The sequence below is a fragment of the Zootoca vivipara genome, chromosome 13 (genome assembly GCF_963506605.1).
Source record: "Zootoca vivipara chromosome 13, rZooViv1.1, whole genome shotgun sequence".
Lineage (NCBI taxonomy): Eukaryota > Metazoa > Chordata > Lepidosauria > Squamata > Lacertidae > Zootoca > Zootoca vivipara.
This window is the reverse complement of record NC_083288.1, coordinates 51,477,064-51,502,077: the sequence shown is the minus strand read 5'-3', so window position 1 is coordinate 51,502,077 and position 25,014 is coordinate 51,477,064. Positions and strand designations below refer to the sequence as shown.

The window sequence follows — 25,014 nt, the reverse complement described above, 5'->3', positions numbered from 1 at the left end:
CATCAGCAGCTGTTAACAGCCATCCACAGGTTTACCACTCCCATCAGCCCATCACCCATTCCCACCCACCCCCACCGCCCTCTGTATATATATAAGGGTCTGACACTTCTGTTTCCAGTGTATCTGAAGAAGTGTGCATGCACATGAAAGCTCATACCAAAATAAAAACTTGGTTGGTCTTTAAGGTGCTACTGAAGGAATTTTTTTATTTTGCAGTCAAGTACGGAGGGCTTTGTATGGCTGGCTATGTTTTAGGACACAGTAGGTAAGAGGGGTTTGTTTGAGAGGAAAGTGAAGAATCTCCCCAGGCAAAAGGCAGCCAAATTGCTCCCATTGCCCCCCAGGATCCCTCAGCAACTGGTGAGAACTCAGTTTCATGGAGCCAGGGGTCAAAGGGCAGGCTCTCCCCCCCCTTATTCCACTGCCTCCATCTCGCAGACCCAGCCGTAGTTGCGAGAGCAGTGGTCGTCGTTCCAGCGGCCGTCGTGGTGGAGGTGGGCACAGTCCTCTCCTCCTCCGAGCCTGTGGCCGTACCAGTTATCTGGCTGGCCTGGGGACCAGTCCCTGGAAGGCAAAGAAGAGAAACCACAGATTATGACTCTCAAACACCTCCAGGTTCAATCACGGAAAGCGAGGGCACAAAATTCCCCACTACGGTTCTTAGCGAATGGGCGCAGAGGTTGAGTTCTAGGTCCAGAGGGACAGGGGTTAGGGTTATTATTATTATTGTTATTATTATTATTATTATTATTATTATTATTATTATTATTATTAATACCCCGCCCATCTGGCTGGGTTCCCCCCACCACTCTAGGCGGCTTCCAACAATTACCAATATACATTAAAATATCACAGATTAAAAACTTCCCTAAACAGGGCTGCCTTTAGATGTTTTCTAAATGTCAGGTAGTTGTTCATCTCCCTGACCTCCGATGGAAGGGCGTTCCACAGGGCTGGTGCCACTACCGAGAAGGCCCTCTGCCTGGTTCCCTGTAACCTCACTTCTCACAGTGAGGGAACCGCCAGAAGGCCCTCGGTGCTGGATCTCAGTGTCCGGGCTGAACAATGGGGGTGGAGACACTCCTTCAGGTATACTGGACCGAGGCCGTTTAGGGCTTTAAAGGTCAACACCAACACTTTGAATTGTGTTGAATTAGGGTTAGGTTCTTACAACAAGGCTAAAGCACATCCTTTGATGACCACCTCCCCATGCCCTTGTTATAAGGGGGGGGGAACTGCTCCTTTTTCCCTTATGGGGGATCCAAGAGCCCCTATAGAGTCCTCGTGTAGGTTGTCTATCAGTAGGAGAAAATAACAGAGGTCAACCAGAGAATATAGAAAAAGCAAAGCAGCTGCTTCCCCCAAAGGATTCTGGGAGCTGTGGCTGGTTAAGGGTGCTGAGAGCACAATTCCGAGCACAATTCAAAGTGTTGGTGTTGACCTTTAAAGTCCTAAATGGCCTCGGTCCAGTATACCTGAAGGAGTGTCTCCACCCCCATCGTTCTGCCCGGTCACTGAGGTCCAGCGCTGAAGGCACAAATACAGGATGGGAGACACCTGGCTTGAGAGCAGTACATGTGAAAAGGATCTAGGAGTCTTGGTAGACCACAAACTTGACATGAGTCAGCAGTGTGATGCAGCAGCTAAAAAAGCCAATGCAATTCTGGGCTGCATCAATAGGAGTATAGCATCTAGATCAAGGGAAGTAATAGTACCACTGTAGTCTGCTCTGGTCAGACCTCACCTGGAGTACCGTGTCCAGTTCTGGGCACCACAGTTCAAGAAGGATACTGACAAGCTGGAACGTGTCCAGAGGAGGGCAACCAAAATAGTCAAAGGCCTGGAAACGATGCCTTATGAGGAACGGCTGGGTATGTTTAGCCTGGAGAAGAGAAGGTTAAGGGGTGATATTCCAGCCATGTTCAAATATATAAAAGGGTGTCATATAGAGGAGGGAGAAAGATTGTTTTCTGCTGCTCCAGAGAAGCGGACATGGAGCAATGGATTCAAGCTACAAGAATGAAGATTCCACCTAAACATCAGGAAGAACTTCCTGACAGTAAGAGCTGTTCGGCAGTGGAATTTGCTGCCAAGGAGTGTGGTGGAGTCTCCTTCTTTGGAGGTCTTTAAGCAGAGGCTTGACAGGCATATGTCAAGAATGCTTTGATGGCGTTTCCTGCTTGGCAGGGGGTTGGACTGGATGGCCCTTGTGGTCTCTTCCAACTCTATGATTCTATGATTCTATGGTTCCCTCGCTACGTGAAGCCAAGTTACAGGGAACCAGGCAGAGGGCCTCCTCGGTAGTGGCACCCGCCCTGTGGAACACCCTCCCACCAGAGGTCAAAGAGAAAAACAATCACCAGACCTTTAGAAGGCAGCCCTGTTTAGGGAAGCTTTTAATGTTTGATGGATTTCTGTATTTTAATGTTTTGTTGGAAGCCGCCCTCAGTGGCTGCATTATTATTATTATTATTATTATTATTATTATTATTATTATTATTGAGAGTTGCCAGCAGACCCCCCCATTCCCCTCATAGAGCTACAATGCACAGATTAGTTTAACAGTCAATTCCTCTTCCCAGGGAATTCTGGGAATTGTGGTTCTCTGAGGGGAACAGGCATCTCCTCAGAAATCTCAGCGCTCTGAACAAGCTCCCAGAATCCTTTGGGGCAAGGGATGACCACTGAAAGTGGCATCATGGGGGGGGTATAGGGGTCTTTCCTCACAACTCTCAGCGCCCTTAACAAGCCACAGCTCCCAGAATCCTCTGGGGGAAGCCAGTCTCTTTATAGTTGTGTCACAGGGCTTTGAATGTATGGTGTGAATGTGGCCATTCTAGCAGGGGCCGGCTGTTTTACGGCACCAGCCTCCAGCGTGCCCCGCATTGCATTATGGGTTGGCCGCACTGCCGCCCGCGAACTTACTCTCGGCGAACGGTGTAGGGGGTCCCGTCCACCCACTTCCAGCTCCCGGTAGCGTCACTCAAGCCGATCCACATAAACTGTGGGCGCACACGGACGGCCACAAATCGCTGGCGTGAGAAAAAAAACACAGAGTAGAAAACATTAAGAGAGGACAGCGCTAGAATCAGTCAGCTCTGTTTCTCATTTTTTTAAATCTTAAATCCAGTTCTGGACATTTCCACATCAGTTTGCAATTAAAAACAACAACAGCAACTACAAAAATCCATCAGCATTTTAGGGCAAATTCGTCCTGCTATACACACTACTTTTTTGTATGCAATTGTGACTAACAGACACATTATTGCAACAAGAACAACAAAAATCCCTAATGTTACAGTGATGATAACCTACATTTTAATATACATTCTTATGCATATCTTACCCTAGTGAATGTATTTTTGCATATCATACTGACACTGAAAATTGCAGGATTTGTCAGCAAAAAAAATTGCAAAATTCACCAGCATATTAGATTCCACCTAATCTTTTTTGTACATTTGCGTCAGATACCCATTTTTGCAAAGCAATGTTCCACTACTACAGAATGCATTCTTTAATATGTTATTATCACTAATACAGTCAAACCTCGGTTCTCGAATGGCTTAGTTTTTGAACATTTCGTCTCCCGACGCCAAAAACCCGGAAGTAAATGCTCTGGTTTTTGAAAGTTTTTCGGAACCCGAAAGTCCGGTGCGGATTCCACTGGAGTGCAAGAAGCTCCTGCAACCAATCGGAAGCCATAGAATCATAGAGTTGGAAGAGACCACAAGGGTCATCCAGTCCAACCCCCTGCCAAGCAGGAAACACCATCAAAGCATTCTTGACATATGCCTGTCAAGCCTCTGCTTAAAGACCTCCAAAGAAGGAGACTCCACCACACTCCTTGGTAGCAAATTCCACTGTTGAACAGCTCTTACTGTCAGGAAGTTCTTCCTAATGTTTAGGTGGAATCTTCTTTCTTGAAGTTTGAATCCATTGCTCTGTGTCCGCTTCTCTGGAGCAGCAGAAAACAATCTTTCTCCCTCCTCCATAGGACATCCTTTCATATATTTGAACATGGCTATGATATCACCCCTTAACCTTGCCTCGGTGGTCGAATGTTTCGGGTTATGTCTGACAACCGAGGTTTGACTGTACACGCAACTACGACACCAAACTGGTGGAAGCCAAGCTTTATGAGGAATGGTTGAGGGAATCGGGCATGGGAGATGATGGTCTCTCCTTCCTTGGAGGTTTCTAAGCAGAAGTTGGATGGCCGTCTGTTATGGATGCTTTAGCTGAGACTCCTGCATTCATAGAATCATAGAGCCGCAGAGCTGGAACAGTCCCTGCGGGTTGTCTAGCCCAATTCCTTGCAATGCTCAGTCAGTACAGTCAGCGATAGCTCAGTCGGTAGAGCATGAGACTCCTAACCTCAGGGTTGTGGGTTTGAGCCCCACGTTGGGCAAAAGATTCCCGCATTGCAGGGGGTTGGACTAGATGACCCTCAGGTTCCTTTCCAACTTTACCATTCTATGATTTTAAGGGGGCCTCCTCTGCTGATCTTAACACCCAGGAGGGTCTGCAAGAACAGAGACGGCACCTCACATTTTACCCCTCCCTACCACCTGATCGCCGAAGAATTGATGCTTTTTGAATTCTGGTGCTGGAGGAGACTCTTGAGAGTCCCATGGACTGCAAGAAGATCAAACCTATCCATTCTGAAGGAAATCAGCCCTGAGTGCTCACTGGAAGGACAGATCCTGAAGCTGAGGCTCCAAGACTTTGGCCACCTCATGAGAAGAGAAGACTCCCTGGAAAAGACCCTGATGTTGGGAAAGATGGAGGGCACTAGGAGAAGGGGACGACAGAGGACGAGATGGTTGGACAGTGTTCTCGAAGCTACGAACATGAGTCTGACCAAACTGCGGGAGGCAGTGCAAGACAGGAGTGCCTGGCGTGCTCTGGTCCATGGGGTCACGAAGAGTCGGACACGACTAAACAACCCAACCACCAAACCCACAGCTCAGGGGCAGACCTGCAAAATCCCCAGGCCGCTACCTGTTCCTCATAGGAGTTGATGATCACCAGGTGAGCATCTCGGGCTTCGCAGTCAGCCTTGGCTTCCTCCCAGGGCCTCCCGAGTCGAGACTCCCAGTAACAGCTTTTCCGAAAGACGTCCCACCCTTTGGGGCAGCAGGCCTCTGCGAGACCGAGTGACAGAAAGGAAAGCGTTAGTCAAACTCTGAGCAGTACCAATGAAACAACCGAGGTCCACCAATTTCAGTGGGACTTCTCTGACTAATGTTGGATCGAACCAGGGTTGTGCAGCGGTTAGGGTTAGGGGGTTTGTGGGTCGTGGTTAGGGGTTTCTTATCCAGCTATTTACATGTTTAGCCTACCCAGTTGTTTAGAAAAGTCATGCGAGCGTTCATCTGTTTTTAGCCTATGGTTGTTTTCAACTTTTCGAATGTTGCAATCCCTTTTCAAGAGCCTCAAATCACTGTTGTTAATTCTTCTTAGTCACAATGTTACCGTTTTGTCTTTTTTGTAAACCGCTTTGTGTGTGGTTTTTGCAGACAAGTGGTGCCTTAATCATAGAGGAATCATAGAGTTGGAAGAGACCACAAGAGGCCATCCAGTCCAACCCCCTGCCAAGCAGGAAACACCATCAAAGCATTCCTGACAGATGGCTGTCAAGCCTCCGCTTAAAGACCTCTAAAGAAGGAGACTCCACCACACTCCTTGGCAGCAAATTCCACTGCTGAACAGCTCTTACTGTCAGGAAGTTCTTCCTTATGTTTAGGTGGAATCTTCTTTCTTGTAGCTTGAATCCATTGCTCCGTGTCCGCTTCTCTGGAGCAGCAGAAAACAACCTTTCACCCTATTCTATACGACATCCTTTTATATATTTGAACATGGCTATCATATCACCCCTTAACCTTCTCTTCTCCAGGCTATGTGACCGGATGGCTCCGTGGGAGCTGACTGAAATTAAATCCTTCGAAGACAGAGGTCCTCTGGCTGGGTCGGGATGGTATAGGGTTGGGGGACCAACTCCCTTCTCTTGCGGGGGCTCAATTAGTGCCAGTGCCTTCCGTTAAGAGTTATGAATCGATGTACAGTGGACGTTCGGGGTGCAAACGTGATCTGTGCAGGAGGGGTCACGATTTCTGCGCACGCACGGGTCACGATTCGGCGCTTCTGCCAGATTGAATTGCGTATTGTCTTCAGAAACTTGCACGAGTTTGCAACGAGTTTTCTGCTGTGTAGAGGGGAATGCACTCTGCTAAGTAAAGGAACTTGCTAGTGCAAGTTAGGAAGGATATGAATAAACAATATATCCTCTCCTGGCTTCCGGGTTCAGCGCCAGCGCCGATCGGCGGGGTCTCGTCTCGTCTCCGAGACGGCCCGTCCCTGCTAGGAGTGGGGAGGGCAGCGAGAGCGACGCTGCGCCCCTTAGAACCTCGGGAAGGGCGTCCCGGGGGCAATTTGCTCGGCACAGCCCAAATCCGGACTCCCCAACTCTTCGGTTAGCTCTAATAAGAGCTCCGGAGCGAGGAGGGTAGAAGTCGCGGGGGCCATTTTGAGCGGCAACGTTATTCTAGCAGGGAGAAGCTTCAAGCCGAAGGCGGAGAGCGCTGGATTCTTCCGAAAATAAAACGATTGGAAAAGATTGTAAGTAACCTCACGATTTGGATTATAAAACAATTTGGATCTGGGAGAGAGGGAAAAAAAGAGGAAGCCACCCCCCCCCCCACGGCAACAAAAGAGACAGTAAATAGAAACCCGAAGCCATAAACAGAAGATTTACAATTCAAAGGATCCCTCAAAGGCATCAAAGAGAATCTCCCCTTTGATGCAGGGTGAGAAGGGGAGAGAGACTGTGGTTTATGACTGCCCTGCAGCAAGAGGTAAAGACTGAGAAAAATCTTTCTTTTCCTCGGGAGCCGGCAGCCCAGGCAACCCAGTGAGTTGATCAGGATTTATGAGTCAATTTTTACTTCATTTTGTATTTCTGGACTTTGTGGAATTTCTTTTCTGGTTTAAATGTTTGTGAAATGTGAGTTCGAACTTTATTGTTAATAAGACTTGAAGAATGCAGCCAGCTTGTTAAAATGGAGTCGAGAAAATAAACTGTGATCATATTCCACCCCACGTGACAAGTTTTGACCTTGGCAGGATTGAATTATGTCAACAAAAAAGTGTTCCCCTGAGTTCCAGCGGTCTGTTTTGACCTTAATGTGGGAAACAAGAATAGAGTTATGTCAAGAGGAGACACGACGGCAAGAGTTACAGAAAAAATTTCAGATGGTGATGACAGAATATGATTTTTTAGGAGATGAAGCTTTTGACATTGAAAAAGATGAATGTGAGAATGACAATGATGATGACTGTGATTTGGAAGAAAAAGATGAAGATGAGGACTGTGATGATTCAACACAAAATGAAGCACACCACGAAAAAAATGATGACTTTACTCTACAAAAAGTTGGATGGAGTGCCCCGCTTTTGAGGGGGGCACGATTGGTATTATTGGAACTCCAGAACGCCCACAGGGAAGAAGGAAAAAATATGCAGAGAAGAGAAGAAATTCAGGGGCCCTGTATGGTGGCCTGGATGGCAAAAGACTGTAAACAGGGGGTGGGGTGAAGGGAAAGTGATGTTGTGATTATATGGATGGATTAACAGGTTTATAACTGGTCTGCTGATTATGGAATTTGCTGGATTGGGGGGGTGGAGCCGGTAATCGGGGATGTAAGGTTAAATTGAGAATAGTTATAGTTTTTAAAGTGAATGGATTTTGGAAAATGTGAAAATATGGAGGCTTATAGAGGGAGAAAAAATTAGGCACGGGAAGATAAAATGGGAGTTTGATTTTTCAGTGATTTGAAGTTGTATAAGATACAAAGGTGTATTTCTATAAAGTAAGAAACTGTTGCAGATGATAAAAAAGGGATGAAAACCGGGGAAGGGGGGGGAGGGGAAGCCCACAAAATATGGTTTTAAAATCATGAATGTAAGAAAAATTTTTCTGTTTTGTATTGTTTTTTTCTCTTTTTTTGCCCTTTCTTTTTTTTCTTTTTTCCTATTTCTATTTTTCTCTTTTTTTTGGGTATGACAATAGATGGTTGGATGGATGGCCTCCTGCGTACTGCCCTGGTTTGCTGGAGCTCCCTGGTGGCAGGGGGGGGGCTTTGGGGTCAGGGGAGGGGGAGGAGGACAGAAATCCAAGCATAAAATGGACCATCTCTGACTGTTCACATACATGGGATACTTCTGTGGCAGGGGAGGACCCATGTGGGTGGGTAGGAAGGAGGTGGAAAAGGTGTTTATGTATGTACCGTTTTTTTTGTTTTTTTTGTATTCTGTAAAATTAATAAAAAGTATGTTTAAAAAAAAAAACAATATATCCTCTCCTGTCGCCCTGAACATTCCCACAGTGCCTTGAACACTCAGGTACTCTGCTTTCCAGACCCCCCCCACACACACACACTCCTGACCTGTTCGGTTGTTTTTGAAGTTCTGCAAGTCGCAATTCATGCCTCTAAAGCTCCTTTGCAAGGCTATCATCTGGGCCAGGAGCCGTGTCTTGGCTGGCAAAGGCGAAAAGAGAGGGGGAGAGGAGGAAGCTGTTTATGTGGAGACCGGTAAATAAAAGGAAACACACACACAAGCAGGTCCTAATTCACACTAACGTCCGGTGCAGATGAAACCACCCCCCTCTCCAATTTGGGATCACTTGGAGGGAAAAGCAATTGCCCCAGTTCTCAGTGGACTTCTTTTTAAAAAAACTGCAACCTGTTTTCTCTCCCCAACTTACCTGCTTCTGCTTCCTCCGTCAGCTTTTTCACCTTCCCCTCCAGCTGCGTGATCTTCGCCGCCGTGTCCGTCCCTGCAATGCACAAAGTGGGGTCAGGTGGCAAGGTGGTCCGAGCTGGTGTGCAGCTGTTGCCTGTCTTCTCTCGTGGCCCCCACCCCACCCCGCCAAAGCCTTCCCCATCTCCCCCATCGCCTGTCTTAGCGCTTGGGGACTGATCGATCGAGGCGCCTTCAGCATCCTTCTTCGGGAATGCTGCCGTCACCCTGAACGGGAAGCGACGGAAGAGCGAAAAGGAGGAGGGAACTGTTAATTAACATGGCAGGGGACCTTTTCTGAACTGGGATTCAGTGGGAGGGAAACATTACAGGAGGTCTTGGGCTGTGGTGTAATACTGCAAGAGCCCAGACGGCAGCCACCTCATACTGAATCAGAGACCCTAGCTCCACCTAGCTTAGTGCCGTTGACACGGACTGGCAGCAGCGATTCTCCAATACAGGAATCACGGCTCAGAGAGGCTGCAGTTGTTGGCTGCAGTTTTTAATATACGATTAAAAAACAACACTCGGTTTTTTAAAAAACCATGTCACCCAAATAACCAGGGATGCTATTCCTGGTGGCTGCTAACAGTTTTTAATTGATTCATCTAACCAACTACAGTGGTTCCTTGGTTCTCAAACACCTTGGTACTCGAACAACTTGGAACCCAAATGCTGCAAACTCGGAAGTAAGAGTTCCAGTTTGCAAACTTTTTTCGGAAGCCAAACGTGCTCCATTTTGAGTGCCACACTTCCGTTTTGAGTGTTACGCTTCCGTTTTGAGTGCCACATTTCCATTTTGAGTGATACCCTGAGGTCTGTCTGTTCTTGCTATTTATTTTGTGTTTGTGTTTTTCAGCTCTTTTTTTCTTTTGTGACTGTGTGGAACCCAGTTCAGCTACTAATTGATTGATTGATTGATTGATTGATTGTGTGTGTGACTGCCGTACATTGTTTATTGCTTTCATTTTATGGATCAATGGTCTCGTTAGATAGTAAAATTAATGTTAAATGGCTGTTTTTGGGGTTGTTTTTTTAAAAGTCTGGAACGGATTAATCCTTTTTGCATTACTTTCTATGGGAAAGCGCGCCTTGGTTTTAGAACGGACTTCTGGAATGGATTAAGTTTGAGAACCAAGGTACCACTGTATAGCAATATATTGATAGAATTACAGAACTGTAGAGTTGGAAGGGACGCCAAGGGCCATTTAGTCCAACCCCCTGCAATGCATGAATACAGAGTTGTGCCTTTTAATTCTGCTTCCAGCTAACTCGCAGAGCGGGCCTCGCATCACCTGCTCGCAAGGACTCCAGTGTGGGCAAGCAATACAGAGCAAAGCAAGGTTCAATTTCAGTTCAAGCCCACTATTGCCAGACCTTCCAAGTGCCACTATTTTCCAGGGACAGCCCCTGTTCAGAGAAGTTGCCCCGGTCTCTGATTTGATCCCAGAATTCCCCGCTTTTCCTTAGGACGTCCCTATTGCCATTGGAGAAATGTTGGAGGGTATGGAGTTATGTGACCCCCCGAGCGAAGGAGATAAGTAATTAGACAACCTTTAGAAGACATCTGAAGGCAGCCCTGTAGAGGGAAGGTTTTATTTTAATGTTTAATAATATAAAGTTAGTTGGGTGGGGTATAAACATTATTATTATGATAGAATAGGACACCCCAATTTTCTTTTTTATTACAGTATTATTAAATTTATTTATTTATTTGAAAAAACAGGATTCCAAGGAATCTCCTGGACTCTCATCCTCCCCGTTGTGAGTCCTGCATTTTTTTTTATAATAACCCAAATGCTTTGCTTCTTCCATTTTGTCCAGAATTCACCCTTAAACTACAAGTGATATTCCAATCCTTCTACATTGGTACCTCAGTTTAAAAACAGTCCTGTTTACAAACGATTCAGTTTACGAACTCTGCAAAACCAAAAATAGTGTCCCGGTTTGAGAACTTTACCTCAGTCTAAGAATGGAATCTGAACGGCAGCGGGAGGCCTCATTAGGGAAAGCGAGCCTCGGTTTAAGAACAGTTTCGGTTTAAGAACAGATTTCCGGGACGGATTAAGTTCGTGAACCGGGGTACCACTGTAGTGATTTTAACTGTTTACAGCAGTCTTTAACAGGCTTCCTCAACCTCGGCCCTCCAGATGTTTTGGGACTACAACTCCCATGATCCCTAGGTAGAAGGACCAGTGGTCAGGGATGCTGGGAACTGCAGCCCTTACTAGGGTTTACCGGGGAGTAGAGGAAACGTCCAGACACCCGCCGAATCCAGTCCTCAGAACGCACTATCTGAGGGTTCTGTGGAAGCCCGCATCACCGTTGCGGCGTCTCCCTTGCCTTCAAAGCGCCGGAGGTTCCCGGAGCCGGGAATCTCCTGTCCGTCCAGCTCCGCGATCAAGTGGAAGTTCTTCGGGAACTGCAGTCTCAAAACATCTGGAGGGCTGAGGTTGAGGAAGCCTGGCCTTTAAGATAAGTTATAAATTCTCCCCATTCCTTATTAAAATTTTGCTCTTCCTGATTTCTGACTCTTACGGTCATTTTAGCCATTTCAGGATATTATAGCCCATCAACGTCATCTGCCATTCTCCTCGGGACGTCCCTATTTTCATCAGAGAAATGTTGGAGGGTACGCAATACGTCCTTTACTTACCCTTCTGCTGGAGGGAGACGATCCCATCACCAATACTTTGATTCAGGCTCGTAAGCGTATCGCGCATCCCCGATAGCTGAGAGCTGCGTTTACTGCCTGCGGTGGGGTTAAGGATGTAATAACGTAGTAAGAGGAGGTCTGCTGGATCCAGCTAATAATAATAATAATAATAATAATAATAATAATAATAATAATTTATTATTTGTACCCTGCCCATCTGGCTGGGTTTCCCCAGCCACTCTGGGCAGCTTCCAACAAAAATTTAAAATACATTAAAATGTCACACATTAAAAATTTCCCTAAACGGGGCTGCCTTCAGATGACTTCTAAATGTCAGGTAGTTATTTATCTCTTTGACATCTGAAGGGAGGGCGTTCCACAGGGCGGGCGTCACCACCGAGAAGGCCCTCTGGCTAGTTCCCTGTAGCTTTGCTTCTCGCAGGGAGGGAACTGCCAGAAGGCCCTCAGCGCTGGACCTCAGTGTCCAGGCAGAATGATGGGGGCCCAGAAACGACGAGGAAGCTTTTCCCATTTCCATCCAAACTGCAAAGGAATATTTGAGGTCACTGAAAGAGTCAAAATGGCTTTAGGACTGTTTTCCTGTACTGTTTCAGACATGTGGTTTATATATTTATTCATGTATGTGTTTGGACAGGTCATAGTGGAGAGTTTTGACTAAACGTGATCCACCTGGAGAAGGAACTGGCAAGCCACTCCAGTATCCCTGCCAAGAAAACTCCATGGACAAAGACAACAGGCATATAAAAGTTATGACGCTGGAAGATGAGCCCCTCAGGTCGGAAGGCGTCCAACATGCTACTGAGGAAGAGCGGAGGATAAGTACAAGTAGATTCAGAGCTGATGAAGCGGCTGGGCCAAAGCCGAAAGGACGCTCAGTTGCGGATATGCCTGGAAGCGAAAGGAAAGTCCGATGCTGTAAAGAAAAATATTGCATAGGAACCTGGAATGTAAGAACCATGAATAGAGGTAAGCTGGATGTGGTCAAAAATGAGATGACAAGAATAAATATCGACATCCTGGGCATCAGTGAACTAAAATGGAAGGGAATGGGCGAATTCAGTTCGGGTGACTATCATATCTACTACTGTGGGCAAGAATCCTGTAGCAGAAATGGAGTGGCCCTCATAGTCAACAAAAGAGTGGCAAAAGCTGTAATGGGATGCAATCTCAAAAATGACAGAATGATCTCGATACGAATCCAAGGCAGACCTTTTAACATCACAGTAATCCAAGTTTATGCACCAACTACTGGTGCTGAAGAAAGTGAAATTGACCAATTCTATGAAGACCTACAACAACTTCTAGAAATGACACCAAAGAAGGATGTTCTTCTCATTACAGGGGATTGGAATGCTAAAGTAGGGAATCAAGAGATAAAAGGAACAACTGGCAAGTTTGGCCTTGGAGTTCAAAATGAAGCAGGGCAAAGGCTAATAGAGTTCTGTCAAGAGAACAAGCTGGTCATCACAAACACTCTCTTCCAACAACACAAGAGACGACTCTACACATGGATATCACCAAATGGGCAGCATCGAAATCAGATTGATTATATTCTCTGCAGCCAAAGATGGAGAAGCTCTATACAGTCAGCAAAAACAAGACCTGGAGCTGATTGTAACTCAGATCATCAGCTTCTTATAGCAAAATTCCAGCTTAAACTGAAGAAAGTAGGAAAAACCACTGGGCCAGTAAGATACAATCTGAATCAAATCCCTTATGAATACACAGTGGAAGTGAGGAACAGGTTTAAGGATTTAGATTTGGTGGACAGAGTGCCTGAAGAACTATGGATGGAGGCTCGTAACATTATACAGGAGGCAGCAATGAAAACCATCCCAAGGAAAAGGAAATGCAAGAAAGCAAAATGGCTGTCCAACGAGGCCTTACAAATAGCGGAGGAGAGGAGGCAAGCAAAATGCAAGGGAGATAGGGAAAGATACAGGAAACTGAATGCAGATTTCCAAAAAACAGCAAGGAGAGACAAGAGGGTCTTCTTAAATGAGCAATGCAAAGAAATAGAGGAAAACAATAGAATGGGGAAAACCAGAGATCTGTTCAAGAAAATTGGTGATATGAAAGGAACATTTCGTACAAAGATTACCATAATCAAGGACAAAAGTGGTAAGGACCTAACAGAAGCAGAAGACATCAAGAAGAGGTGGCAAGAATACACAGAGGAATTATACCAGAAAGATATGGAGGTCTCATACACCCCAGGTAGTGTGGTTGCTGACCTTGAGCCAGACATCTTGGAGAGTGAAGTCAAATGGGCCTTAGAAAGCATTGCTAATAACAAGGCCAGTGGAAGTGATGATATTCCAGCTGAACTATTTAAAATTTTAAAAGATGATGCTGTTAAGGTGCTACACCCAATATGCCAGCAAGTTTGGAAAACTCAGCAATGGCCAGAGGATTGGAAAAGATCAGTCTACATCCCAATTCCAAAGAAGGGCAGTGCCAAAGAATGCTCCAACTACCGCACAATTGCGCTCATTTCACACGCTAGCAAGGTTATGCTTAAAATTCTACAAGGCAGGCTTAGGCAGTATGTGGACCGAGAACTCCCAGAAGTGCAAGCTGGATTTCGAAAGGGCAGAGGAACCAGAGACCAAATAGCAAACATGCGCTGGATTATGGAGAAAGCTAGAGAGTTCCAGAAAAACGTCTACTTCTGCTTCATTGACTATGCAAAAGCCTTTGACTGTGTCGACCACAGCAAACTATGGCAAGTTCTTAAAGAAATGGGAGTGCCTGATCACCTCATCTGTCTCCTGAGAAATCTCTATGTGGGACAAGAAGCTACAGTTAGAACTGGATATGGAACAACTGATTGGTTCAAAATTGGGAAAGGAGTACGACAAGGTTGTATATTGTCTCCCTGCTTATTTAACTTATATGCAGAATTCATCATGCGAAAGGCTGGACTAGATGAATCCCAAGCCGGAATTAAGATTGCCGGAAGAAATATCAACAACCTCAGATATGCAGATGACACAACCTTGATGGCAGAAAGCGAGGAGGAATTAAAGAACCTTTTAATGAGGGTGAAAGAGGAGAGCGCAAAATATGGTCTGAAGCTCAACATCAAAAAAACCAAGATCATGGCCACTGGTCCCATCACCTCCTGGCAAATAGAAGGGGAAGAAATGGAGGCAGTGAGAGATTTTACTTTCTTGGGCTCCTTGATCACTGCAGATGGTGACAGCAGTCACGAAATTAAAAGACGCCTGCTTCTTGGGAGAAAAGCAATGACAAACCTAGACAGCATCTTAAAAAGCAGAGACATCACTTTGCCGACAAAGGTCCGTATAGTTAAAGCTATGGTTTTCCCAGTAGTGATGTATGGAAGTGAGAGCTGGACCATAAAGAAGGCTGATCGTCGAAGAATTGATGCTTTTGAATTATGGTGCTGGAGGAGACTCTTGAGAGTCCCATGGACTGCTAGAAGATCAAACCTATCCATTCTTAAGGAAATCAGCCCTGAGTGCTCCCTGGAAGGACAGATCGTGAAGCTGAGGCTCCAATACTTTGGCCACCTCATGAGAAGAGAAGAATCCTTGGAAAAGACCCTGATGTTGGGAAAGATTGAGGGCACTAGGAGAAGGGGACGACAGAGGACAAGATGGTTGGACAGTGTTCTCGAAGCTACGAACATGAGTTTGACCAAACTGCGGGAGGCAGTGCAAGACAGGAGTGCCTGGCGTGCTATGGTCCATGGGGTCACGAAGAGTCGGACACGACTAAACGACTAAACAACAACAAAGTGTTTGCCTGGTACATTTTAGACCTCATAACACCAGCAACCAACATTCAGAGCCTAGCCAGGGTTAGAAACTCAGATAAATAAGCTAGTTGCCAAATGACACCTTAAACCTAGGTTGTGGTCACCGCAATGGAACTTCTAGGAGCCTTTTTGTGTGTGCAATTGAATATTATTATTATTAGAATTTATATACTGCCCTATCCCCGGAGGTCTCAGGGCGGTTCACATAAAAGGATCACAGTATAAAAAATAAAAATAAAATCAATAACCCAATAATACCCTTCCCCCCCCCAAAGAGCCATATTTTAAAAGGGTATGGGATGTTGATCAGGTCAACCAAAGCCCTGGTTAAAAAGGAACGTTTTTGCCTGGCGCCTAAAGGTGTACAATGAAGGCGCCAGGCGAACTTCCCTGGGGGAAGCCACCATAGAGAAGGCCCCGTTCTCGTGTTGCCACCCTCCGGACCACGAAGGAGGGCCTCAGAAGATGATTTCAGGGTCCGGGTCGGTTCATATGGAAAGAGGTGGTCCTTTATAATTATTTTTCATTTCATTTCTATGCCACTTTGTATTTTACCAGCTCAAAATGGTTTACAACAATCTGAAACATTCCAATTCCTCTATAAATCTATTTCTCGGATTATCTTTTACTTTTTCTGAGAGGTAAGCCAGTTCTGTAAACTCTAAGATTTTATAAAACCATTCTTTTTTGCTAGGTGCAGGTAGGTAGCCGTGTTGGTCTGATGTAGTCGAAACAAAATAAAAAAATTCCTTCCAGATATACCAAAATAAAAAAACGTAGTTGGTCTTTAAGGTGCTGCTGGAAGGATTATTATTATTATTATTATTATTATTATTATTATTATTATTGCTAGGTGTTATTGCACTTTTCCAATGTGATGTTATGATAATTCTAGCAGCTGCTGAGGCATATAAAAAATAATTTGTCATTCTTTTGGGCATATCTGGGGTAGTTATACCCAAGAGATATGCTTCGGTTGTTTTATGGAATTTGATTTTAAAGATAGTTTCTATTTCTGAATGGATTTCATTCCAAAATTTTTCAATTTTGTTACACTCCCACCAGATGTGTTTTTTGTCTTATCTAACAGACCAACACAGTCTTCACACTAGAATAACTCTTGTTATATATGGCAAAGTGGAAGCATTAAAATGGTATTAAAAGCTTTTGTTATGAGGAATAGAGTCAAAATAGTTGAAGTCTATGTCTTACCTTTATTTTTTATTTTTTATTCTTCTCGTCGAGTTTAATGGAGAGATAAATAGGGAAGTTCAAGAATCAAGATTATTATAGAATTTAGCCCTAGTTGTCAAGATCAGAGGGCTAAAAAGTATGAACATATATTTTTCTTATTGCTATTGTTGTAATAAGTTATATTCGCAAAGAATGAATTTGGATGAAATGGATATATTTTGGTATGCGTACTTTAATGCAATGTAATGTAGGCGTTCGTGTGTTGGTAAGTGTTTTGTATGTTTGTCTGTAAATCTGTAGAATGATTTATATGTTGGTGGATGTTCGAATTTAAATGAATTTAATAAAAAAAACACAAATTGAAACATCAAATAAAGCAGTAAAACAAATCCAGCCCATGCAGAATTTTATAAACACAGACTCTTCATTGCACTTCTCATCCTCTGCCTGAGGCCTTTTCATTGAACACTCATCCCTTCCTTCGATATCCGCCTACCCCCTTGATCTTCGATATTCTCCCACTGCACCCCGCCCTTTTCTCATCATTATTATTTTCTTAATGTCATTTCCCCACATCATCCCTCAATCCTTGAAGCACTCACCTTTGGCGCCAAAGACAATGATTGCGATGGTGAGGATAGCGCTCACTCCCAGCAGGATCAGGACCAGGCGACGGCTGGGGCAGATTCGTTGCCTCCATGATAGTCCTGGGGAGCGTTTCTGGGAGGCTGGGGAGAAGGTCCATCGGTCAGGAATCCACACTCAACTCCAGCCTGCCTCTCCTACGTGTTTTAGATCTTCTCCAGTAATTTACCCTCTTCTATCTGTCAACGTTGCTTGACACTTCTGACACCACTTGGCTGCAACGCAGTGGTGCTTATGAGCATTCCAAGTTATCATGGAAGCAAAAACGGTCGGGATGTTTGCAGGCCAGCTTCTTTGAGGGAAGGGGAAATTGTTACTCGGGGGAAAGTGGTTTCACACAGGCCCTAAAGGAAAGGAGGAGTTTTGTAGGGAAGGCTGCGGAGTGAGCAGAATTCATAGATGGAGGGGTAGCTCAGAGGAAGGGTGACTGAAAGCAGACCCCAATTTGAGAGGAAGAGGAGGGGGAGGGACAGGGATCAGAGGCAGAAAGATTATGAGAGGGGGAAAGTGTTGGCTGAATTTGCCATACTGATTTGTTGAATTACAAATTCCTAGTACAGTTTGGTCCGAAGTAGCCCATAATTACATGGCCACAGAGCTATTCCCGTAGGCTCTTTAGGAATGCGAAGACATTACTTTGCCACAATCAGCTGGAAGTGGACTTAAAACATATTGCACATTTTATCCAGCAGCATTTTTCCACATAGCCAACAGCTCTTTGAAATGTTTCCTCCCCGATAATTACAAGGTCCCCTGTAATCTTAATTATCGGCATTCTTCTGCCTCTTTTACTGCTGACTAATCACATGACAAGTCATGACTAATTTCCCAGCGTCACTGAACAGGAAGTGCTAAAAGACAGAGCAGGTACAGTGGGGTGGAGGGAGAGGAGGAAGGGAAGGGAAGGGGAGGGGAGGGAGGGAGGGAGGAAGGAACCTTTTAACTGAAGGCACAGTAGCCCCAAGGAATCCCAATTCCAGAGAAAAAGGCTAGAGGAAAGTCAATCTAAGTTTTATGGTGTTATAATAGAGTTAGAATTGACCGTATGATATGCTTAATTCTTGGAAGGAATCAATCCTGAATTAGCCCTTGCTGTTTTGGAAAAGTGGACACAGGTCAACATAGCATTGCTACCGTAACTGTCACGATCCTGGTCCATCTCACGAGGACCCCATTAATATTATCTTGTAGCAGGTTGAACTAGGTAAAAAAAGTCAAAGAACCCCTGGACGGTTAGGTCCAGTCAAAGGCAACTATGGGGTTGCAGCACTCATCTCGCTTTCAGGCCGAGGGAGCCGGCCTTTGTCCACAGACAGCTTTCTGGGTCATGTGGCCAGCAGGAATAAACCGCTTCTGGTGCAACGGGACACCGTGACGGAAACCAGAGCACACAGAAACGCCGTTTACCTTCCCGCTGTAGTGGTACATGTTTATCTACTTGCACTTTTGGGTGTGCTTTCAAACTGCTATGTTGGCAGCAGCTGGGACAGAGCAACGGGAGCTCACCCTGTCGCGGGGATTCGAATCGCTAACCTTCCGATCAGCAATCCCAAGAGACTCAGTTCCAACTCTACAATTCTACGATTCTTTGCAAGCATGCCAGAAGGAGACTTCTTACGAGCCTTTACCTATGCGCACCCAGTTCCCCACACGTCTTTTCAAAATCCCGCCTGGGCTACACACCTTTTCGGAGCTGTATTTCGTCTTCGTCGTCCTCCACGTCCACAGCTGCAAGATCTCGGTAGTCCTGACTCATCGTGACTCTGGCTCCCGAACGAGACCAGGCGCCTGGAAAGACACGGAACACTGATGCCTGCAGGTCAGAATCCGACGAGGAGGCAGAACACGGTGCTAAAGGATGGATTAAGCTAGGCTTCTCAACCCGGTGCCCTCCAGTTCAGTTGTTTTGAATTACAACTCTCATCGGACCTTGCATGGAGGGAAGGAGCTTCTAATTGAAGGCACAGTAGCCCCCAAAAGATATAGATAGATAGATAGATAGATAGATACCCGTATATTCCGGCGTATAAGACGACTGGGCGTATAAGACGACCCCCAACTTTTCCAGTTAAAATATAGAGTTTGGGATATACTCGCCGTATAAGAAATACGACCCGGCGTATAAGACGACCCCCGACTTTTGAGAAGATTTTCCTGGGTTAAAAAGTAGTCTTATACGCAGGAATATACAGTAGATAGATAGATAGATGATAGATACAGCCGCGCTAAAGCGATGATTGCTCAGAGATTGGGGGATATCGCCAGACAGGAGGACATAGCCCGCATGAAATCTGGGATGTTTTTAGGGGAGCAGGTGTATCGGTCTGCACCAGCCCGTTACCTGGCGGATATCCACTACGTGTAATACCGCAGACTAATTATTGCGGCTAGACTGAATGTCCTTGATTTGGCGGTTTTGAGGGGAAGATTTGGAGGAGTCCCATACGGTCAGAGAATGTGCCATTGTGCCTTGGGTGAGGTCGAAACCACAGAACACATTCTACTGAGTTGTCCCTTTTATAATGATTTAAGGCAATATCTTATAGACCCGTATTTATCTCAGTTTAGTTCCCGACCAAGAGAATGGCAGGCAGCATATTTGCTCAACAAGCCCACTGGGAAAATAACCTTCTCAGTGGCTAAATTCCTCTTCCTGGCACTCAAGTGTCGGAAACGTATAATCGAATGTTTTGATGTGGGTTATCTGTAGGAGGTTTAGTAGCGCGGTCATACCCCATTTATGTATCCCTCTGATGCCTTCAGTTTTATATTTTTATATTTTTATGTATCCCTCTGATGCCTTCAGTTTTATATGTTTATCTTTGTATTGAGAAATGTTTTTTGTTTCTGCCTATCGGTCGAATAAAGTATATTGAGATTGAGATAGATGGATGGATAGATAGATAGATAGATAGATAGATAGATAGATAGATAGATACCGTGTTTCTCCTAAAATAAGACGTGCCTCTAAAATAAGCCATGGCACGATCTTTTGAAGGCCAAAAAATGTAAGACATCCCCCCAAAATAAGACGTGTTGGGGGAGCCAGCGGGACGACCCAGAGCGAGCCGACAAACGCAGCAGCGCGCGCCGCGCCGAGCCCCAGCACAGCGGGAGCCCCAGCACAGCGACGCGCGGAGCTCCGGCTGAACGGGCCCCAGGATCCGGCAGCGGGTGGCGCGCGAAGCCGCAGGAGCCGGCAGGAGCCGGCAGCAGCCCCAGCTGCGCCGCGCTGCACTGCGTGAAGCCCAGGGACCCAGCAGCGGGTCCTGGGGCTTCGCGCGGCACGGCTGAGGCTGCTGGCTCCTGCCGGGTCCTGCGGCTTCGCGCGCCGCCCGCTGCTGGGTCCCTGGGCTTCATGCGGTGCGGCGCGGCGCGCGAAGCCACAGGACTCGGCAGGAGCCGGCAGCAGTCCCAGCCGCGCCGCGTGAAGCCCAGGGACCCGGCAGCGGGCTCAGCGGGCGGCGCACGAAGCCGCAGCACCTGGCAGGAGCCGGCAGCAGCCCCAGCCACGCCACGCCGCACCGCGTGAAGCCCAGGGACCCGGCAGCAGGCGGCGCGCGAAGCCGCAGGAACCAGCAGCAGCAGCCTCAGCCGCGCCGCACGAAGCCCCAGGACCAGGCAGCGGGCTCAACGGGCGGCGCGCGAAGCCACAGGAGCCGGCAGCAGCCAGCAGCAGCCTCAGCCGCGCAGCGCTGCGTAAAGCCCCAGGACCCAGCAGCGGACGGCGCACGAAGCTGCAGGAGCCGGCAGGAGCCGGCAGGAGCCACAGCCGTGCCGCATGAAGCCCTGGGACCCAGCAGCAGGCTCAGCGGGCGGCGCAAGAAAGCCCCGTACCATACTTAACAATAAGACATCCCCCGAAAATAAGCCGTGATGTATTTTTTTAGAGGAAAAATAAATATAAGACGTGTCTTATTTTAGGAGAAACACGGTAGATAGATAGATAGATAGATAGATAGATGATAGATGATAGATAGATAGATAGATAGATAGATAGATAGATAGATAGATTTCAATCACACTTTCTCAGTCCACACTGCACAAAACACTTAGAGGTACCAGGCTGGCAAAACCTGAATTAAAATTAAACACATGGGCAGGCCAGACCAGGGCCATCCCAAGAAATTTAGGTTTTGCCTGGGGCAGACCATTCCCAAGGCGCCCCAGCTTTCTACTCCATTCCCACCAGCTCCTGCACAATGACAACAAGATTGGCTCTGGAGGTCTTAAGAACCTAAGCAGAGCCTGGCTGCAGGATCAGGCCCATGAGCCATCTCATCCAGCGTCCTGTTCCAACAGCGGCTGCCCAGATGGCTATTGTGGGAAACACACCAGCAGGACCTGAGTGCGAGAGTCGCTCTTCCCCCTCCTCCTCCTGTGCTTCCTAGCAACTGAATCATAGAATTGGAAGCAACCCCCGAGGGTCATCTAGTCCAACCCCCTGCAAGGCAGGAATCCCAGCTGTGGACATGCAGAAGCAGCCGTTAACCCGCGAAAGGTCATTTGTTTCTGTTTATCATACGCCGGCCGAATCCGGCATCATGGCTCCCCTTCTGGAATGCAATGGAGAGCCAATCGGGTGGACAAACCAAGCCCCAAAGTTTGAAAACGTGGGCAGCGTTGAGATAAATTCAACAGCGCAAACAAGTTTTGTTGGATGATATAATGGAATACTGAATGGTATAGCTTTTGGTAAAATATGCAGAGATTTATGATATGCAAAATGAACCATGGAAGGAGAAGAAGGGAGGTCATTGATATTTTAGGGATGTTTAAATGATGGTTTCCCAGTAGTGATGTATGGAAGTGAGAGCTGGACCATCAAGAAGGCTGATCGCCGAAGAATGGATGCTTTTGAATTATGGTGCTGGAGGAGACTCTTGAGAGTCCCATGGACTGCAAGAAGATCAAACCTCTCCATTCTGAAGGAAATCAGCCCTGAGTGCTCACTGGAAGGACAGATCGTGAAGCTGAGGCTCCAATACTTTGGCCACCTCATGAGAAGAGAAGACTCCCTGGAAAAGACCCTGATGTTGGGAAAGATGGAGGGCACTAGGAGAAGGGGACGACAGAGGACAGCTCTCACTTCCATACATCACTACTGGGAAAACCATAGGCAAGGTGATGTCTCTGCTTTTTAAGATGCTGTCTAGGTTTGTCATTGCTTTTCTCCCAAGAAGCAGGCGTCTTTTAATTTCGTGACTGCTGTCACCATCTGCAGTGATCAAGGAGCCCAAGAAAGTAAAATCTCTCACTGCCTCCATTTCTTCCCCTTCTATTTGCCAGGAGGTGATGGGACCAGTGGCGATGATCTTGGTTTTTTTGATGTTGAGCTTCAGACCATATTTTGCGCTCTCCTCTTTCACCCTCATTAAAAGGTTCTTCAATTCCTCCTCACTTTCTGCCATAAAGGTTGTGTCATCTGCATATCTTTGGTTGTTGATATTTCTTCCGGCAATCTTAATTCCGGCAATTTTAATTCATATAAAGTCCAATAAAAAAAGAAACCCCAGACATCTGCAGAGGGTGGCTTGCAAAAAAAAAAAAAAAACACTCATTGGATACAATGACAGCCCTCCTAGGGCCCCTCGCTTCTAAAGTTCTACATAGATCTACAGAGGTCTACATAGATGCAAGCCCAGTGCCGGATTTACGTGTAAGCTAAACAAGCGTATAAGCTTGTTTACGTATAAGCTAAACATGAGTCAACAGTGTGATGCAGCAGCTAAAAAAGCCAATGCAATTCTGGGCTGCATCAATAGGAGTATAGCGTCTAGATCAAGGGAAGTAATAGTACCACTGTATTCTGCTCTGGTCAGACCTCACCTGGAGTACTGTGTCCAGTTCTGGGCACCACAGTTCAAGAAGGATACTGACAAGCTGGAATGTGTCCAGAAGAGGGCAACCAAAATGGTCAAAGGCCTGGAAACGATGCCTTAAGGGGAACGGCTTAGGGAGCTGGGTATGTTTAGCCTGGAGAAGAGAAGGTTAAGGGGTGATATGATAGCCATGTTCAAATATATAAAAGGATGTCATATAGAGGAGGGAGAAAGGTTGTTTTCTGCTGCTCCAGAGAAGCGAACACGGAGCAATGGATTCAAACTACAAGAAAGAAGATTCCACCTAAACATTAGGAAGAACTTCCTGACAGTAAGAGCTGTTCGGCAGTGGAATTTTCTACCAAGGAGTGTGGTGGAGTCTCCTTCTTTGGAGGTCTTTAAGCAGAGGCTTGACAGGCATATATATGTCAAGAATGCTTTGATGGTGTTTCCTGCTTGGCAGGGGGTTGGACTGGATTGCCCTTGTGGTCTCTTCCAACTCCATGATTCTATGATTCTAAGCCATAGTTTAGGGCCCCACTCTTTTGGGGGCCCCAAAAAAATTAAAGGGGAAAAAACTGGATGTACATTTCCAAAATATAAGATTAAAAACGGTAAAATAAAACCTACAGACGGCAATAGTGCTTTGTGCTTTGTAGGCTCCTATGAATTGTAAGTAATAGCAGACCTGCTAGCCTGCTCCCTAAAATATCCCGGGTTTGCTCCTTTCTATATATAGGGTGCCTACATTCTGCATGTGCAAATGGCTTGAGATACCTCTTAGGTCCACAAATGACCATATAACATATATTCAACACAAAAAACGTGCGGAAAGGGAGAATTGTAGCCTAAGATTTATGTCTACATAGATAACAAACCTACATAAGGGAGTCGACCTTGGTAAACAGGCACAGCCGGACTCAGGGCCTGACGCCCATAAGTTTTCTACTTCAGAAATTCACTCGCCCCCCAAATGCCCTTCTCCTCAGGTGTCTTAGCAGACCTCTCTCCCCCCCCCCCCGACCCCCGACCCCCAGTGCCTCTGTCGGATTCCCTAAGAGGGAGGGTGGGACACCCGGAACCAGTGGATTCGAGTCCCGAGAAAGGAGAGCCCGACAAAACTTCAGGTAGAGCTTTCTGACGGCAAGAGCCGTTCAGCAGCGGAACGGACTCCCTCTGGAGGCGGGTTGAGCTGGATGACCCCTGGGGTCCCCTTCTGACCCCACAGTTGGTTCTCCGACCTCGGAAGGTGGCTGGCTCCCCTCCAGCAGAGGCTCAGGCGCCTCTCTGTCAAGGACTCTCCAGCTGCAATTCCTGCGTTGTGGGGGGGGGTTGGACTAGATGGCCCCTGGGTGTCCCTCCCAACTCTACCATTCTAGGATTCCAGGACTTCAAAATGCAGCGAGAAGCCCTGAAACCCTGTCCCCAAAATGGCACCTTTGTCCTTTCACCACGAAAGCGCCACCCACCCAAGTTCCAATTCCTGGGTGGGTGACACACCGGGCAGCCTTTTCCCCACCAAGCAGCCCCCAAACCAAACTGGGATTAGGAGTCCCCCCCCAGTCCTACCTTTACCTTTTTCCTCGTCTCCCACGGGTGGGGGGGGGAGGGTGCCCAGGGCCTCCTGACGTCTCCCAGTTTGGCCTGGCGCTCGCCGGTGATCTTTGCCCTGTCAATATACACCGCCTTCTGCAGGGAACGGTCACATTTAGAGCTTTCCAAAATCGCAAAGCAGTGCCAGCAGCATCACGGGACAAGGACGGGGGCACCCAATTTCCGGGGTTTGCCCCCCCTCCCTGATAGCCAAGTTTACCCTCAAGCTTCCTTTTAAAAGTGGAAGTTTAGCCAACCGAGGAGAACCAGGGAAAGTACAAAGTGTACCGAGTTAAATCAATTCCCCACCCCCCTAAAATGAGGAAATGTTTAAATATAGATAATAATTTTTTTTGGAATAGGTTTTATTAAAGTTTTTTTGGGAGGGGGGAATGCAAAGGTTAGCATCAAATATCCAATATCTTTTTATCAAAGATTTTTTTAAAAAAAGAACGCTAATCTAAATAGAAACACAAACTAAAAGGAAGAAAATAAAG

At 46.5% G+C, this 25,014-nt stretch overlaps 1 protein-coding gene across 2 annotated transcripts; it reads right to left on the bottom strand.

Annotated features, from left to right (window-relative positions):
* Positions 1-131: 131 nt before the first annotated feature.
* LOC118095870 (asialoglycoprotein receptor 1) lies at positions 132-24,714 on the bottom strand. Of its 2 annotated transcripts, none has more exons than XM_035137174.2 (9): positions 24,494-24,714; positions 18,786-18,890; positions 17,060-17,185; positions 11,459-11,554; positions 8,768-8,839; positions 8,448-8,540; positions 5,005-5,147; positions 2,926-3,032; positions 132-564 (listed from the first exon to the last, which is right to left on the bottom strand). In XM_035137174.2, the coding sequence occupies exons 2-9, from the start codon at positions 18,856-18,858 to the stop codon at positions 414-416; spliced, it is 861 nt and encodes a 286-aa protein (XP_034993065.2). In that variant the 5' UTR covers positions 18,859-18,890; positions 24,494-24,714; the 3' UTR covers positions 132-413. The 2 variants fall into 2 exon arrangements, with proteins under 2 accessions (XP_034993065.2, XP_034993066.2); XM_035137175.2 differs by having other exon boundaries at positions 24,500-24,714.
* Between the last annotated feature and the right edge of the window lie 300 nt (positions 24,715-25,014).

Coding starts and splice junctions, on each gene's coding strand:
- LOC118095870 (XM_035137174.2), bottom strand. CDS start 18,858: ATGAGTCAGGACTACCGAGATCTTGCAGCTGTGGACGTGGAGGACGAC. Junction 17,186..18,785: donor CGAAATACAGCTCCGAAAAG/GTGTGTAGCCCA, acceptor CCTTCTCCCCAG/CCTCCCAGAAACGCTCCCCA. Junction 11,555..17,059: donor CATTGTCTTTGGCGCCAAAG/GTGAGTGCTTCA, acceptor ACCCCACCGCAG/GCAGTAAACGCAGCTCTCAG.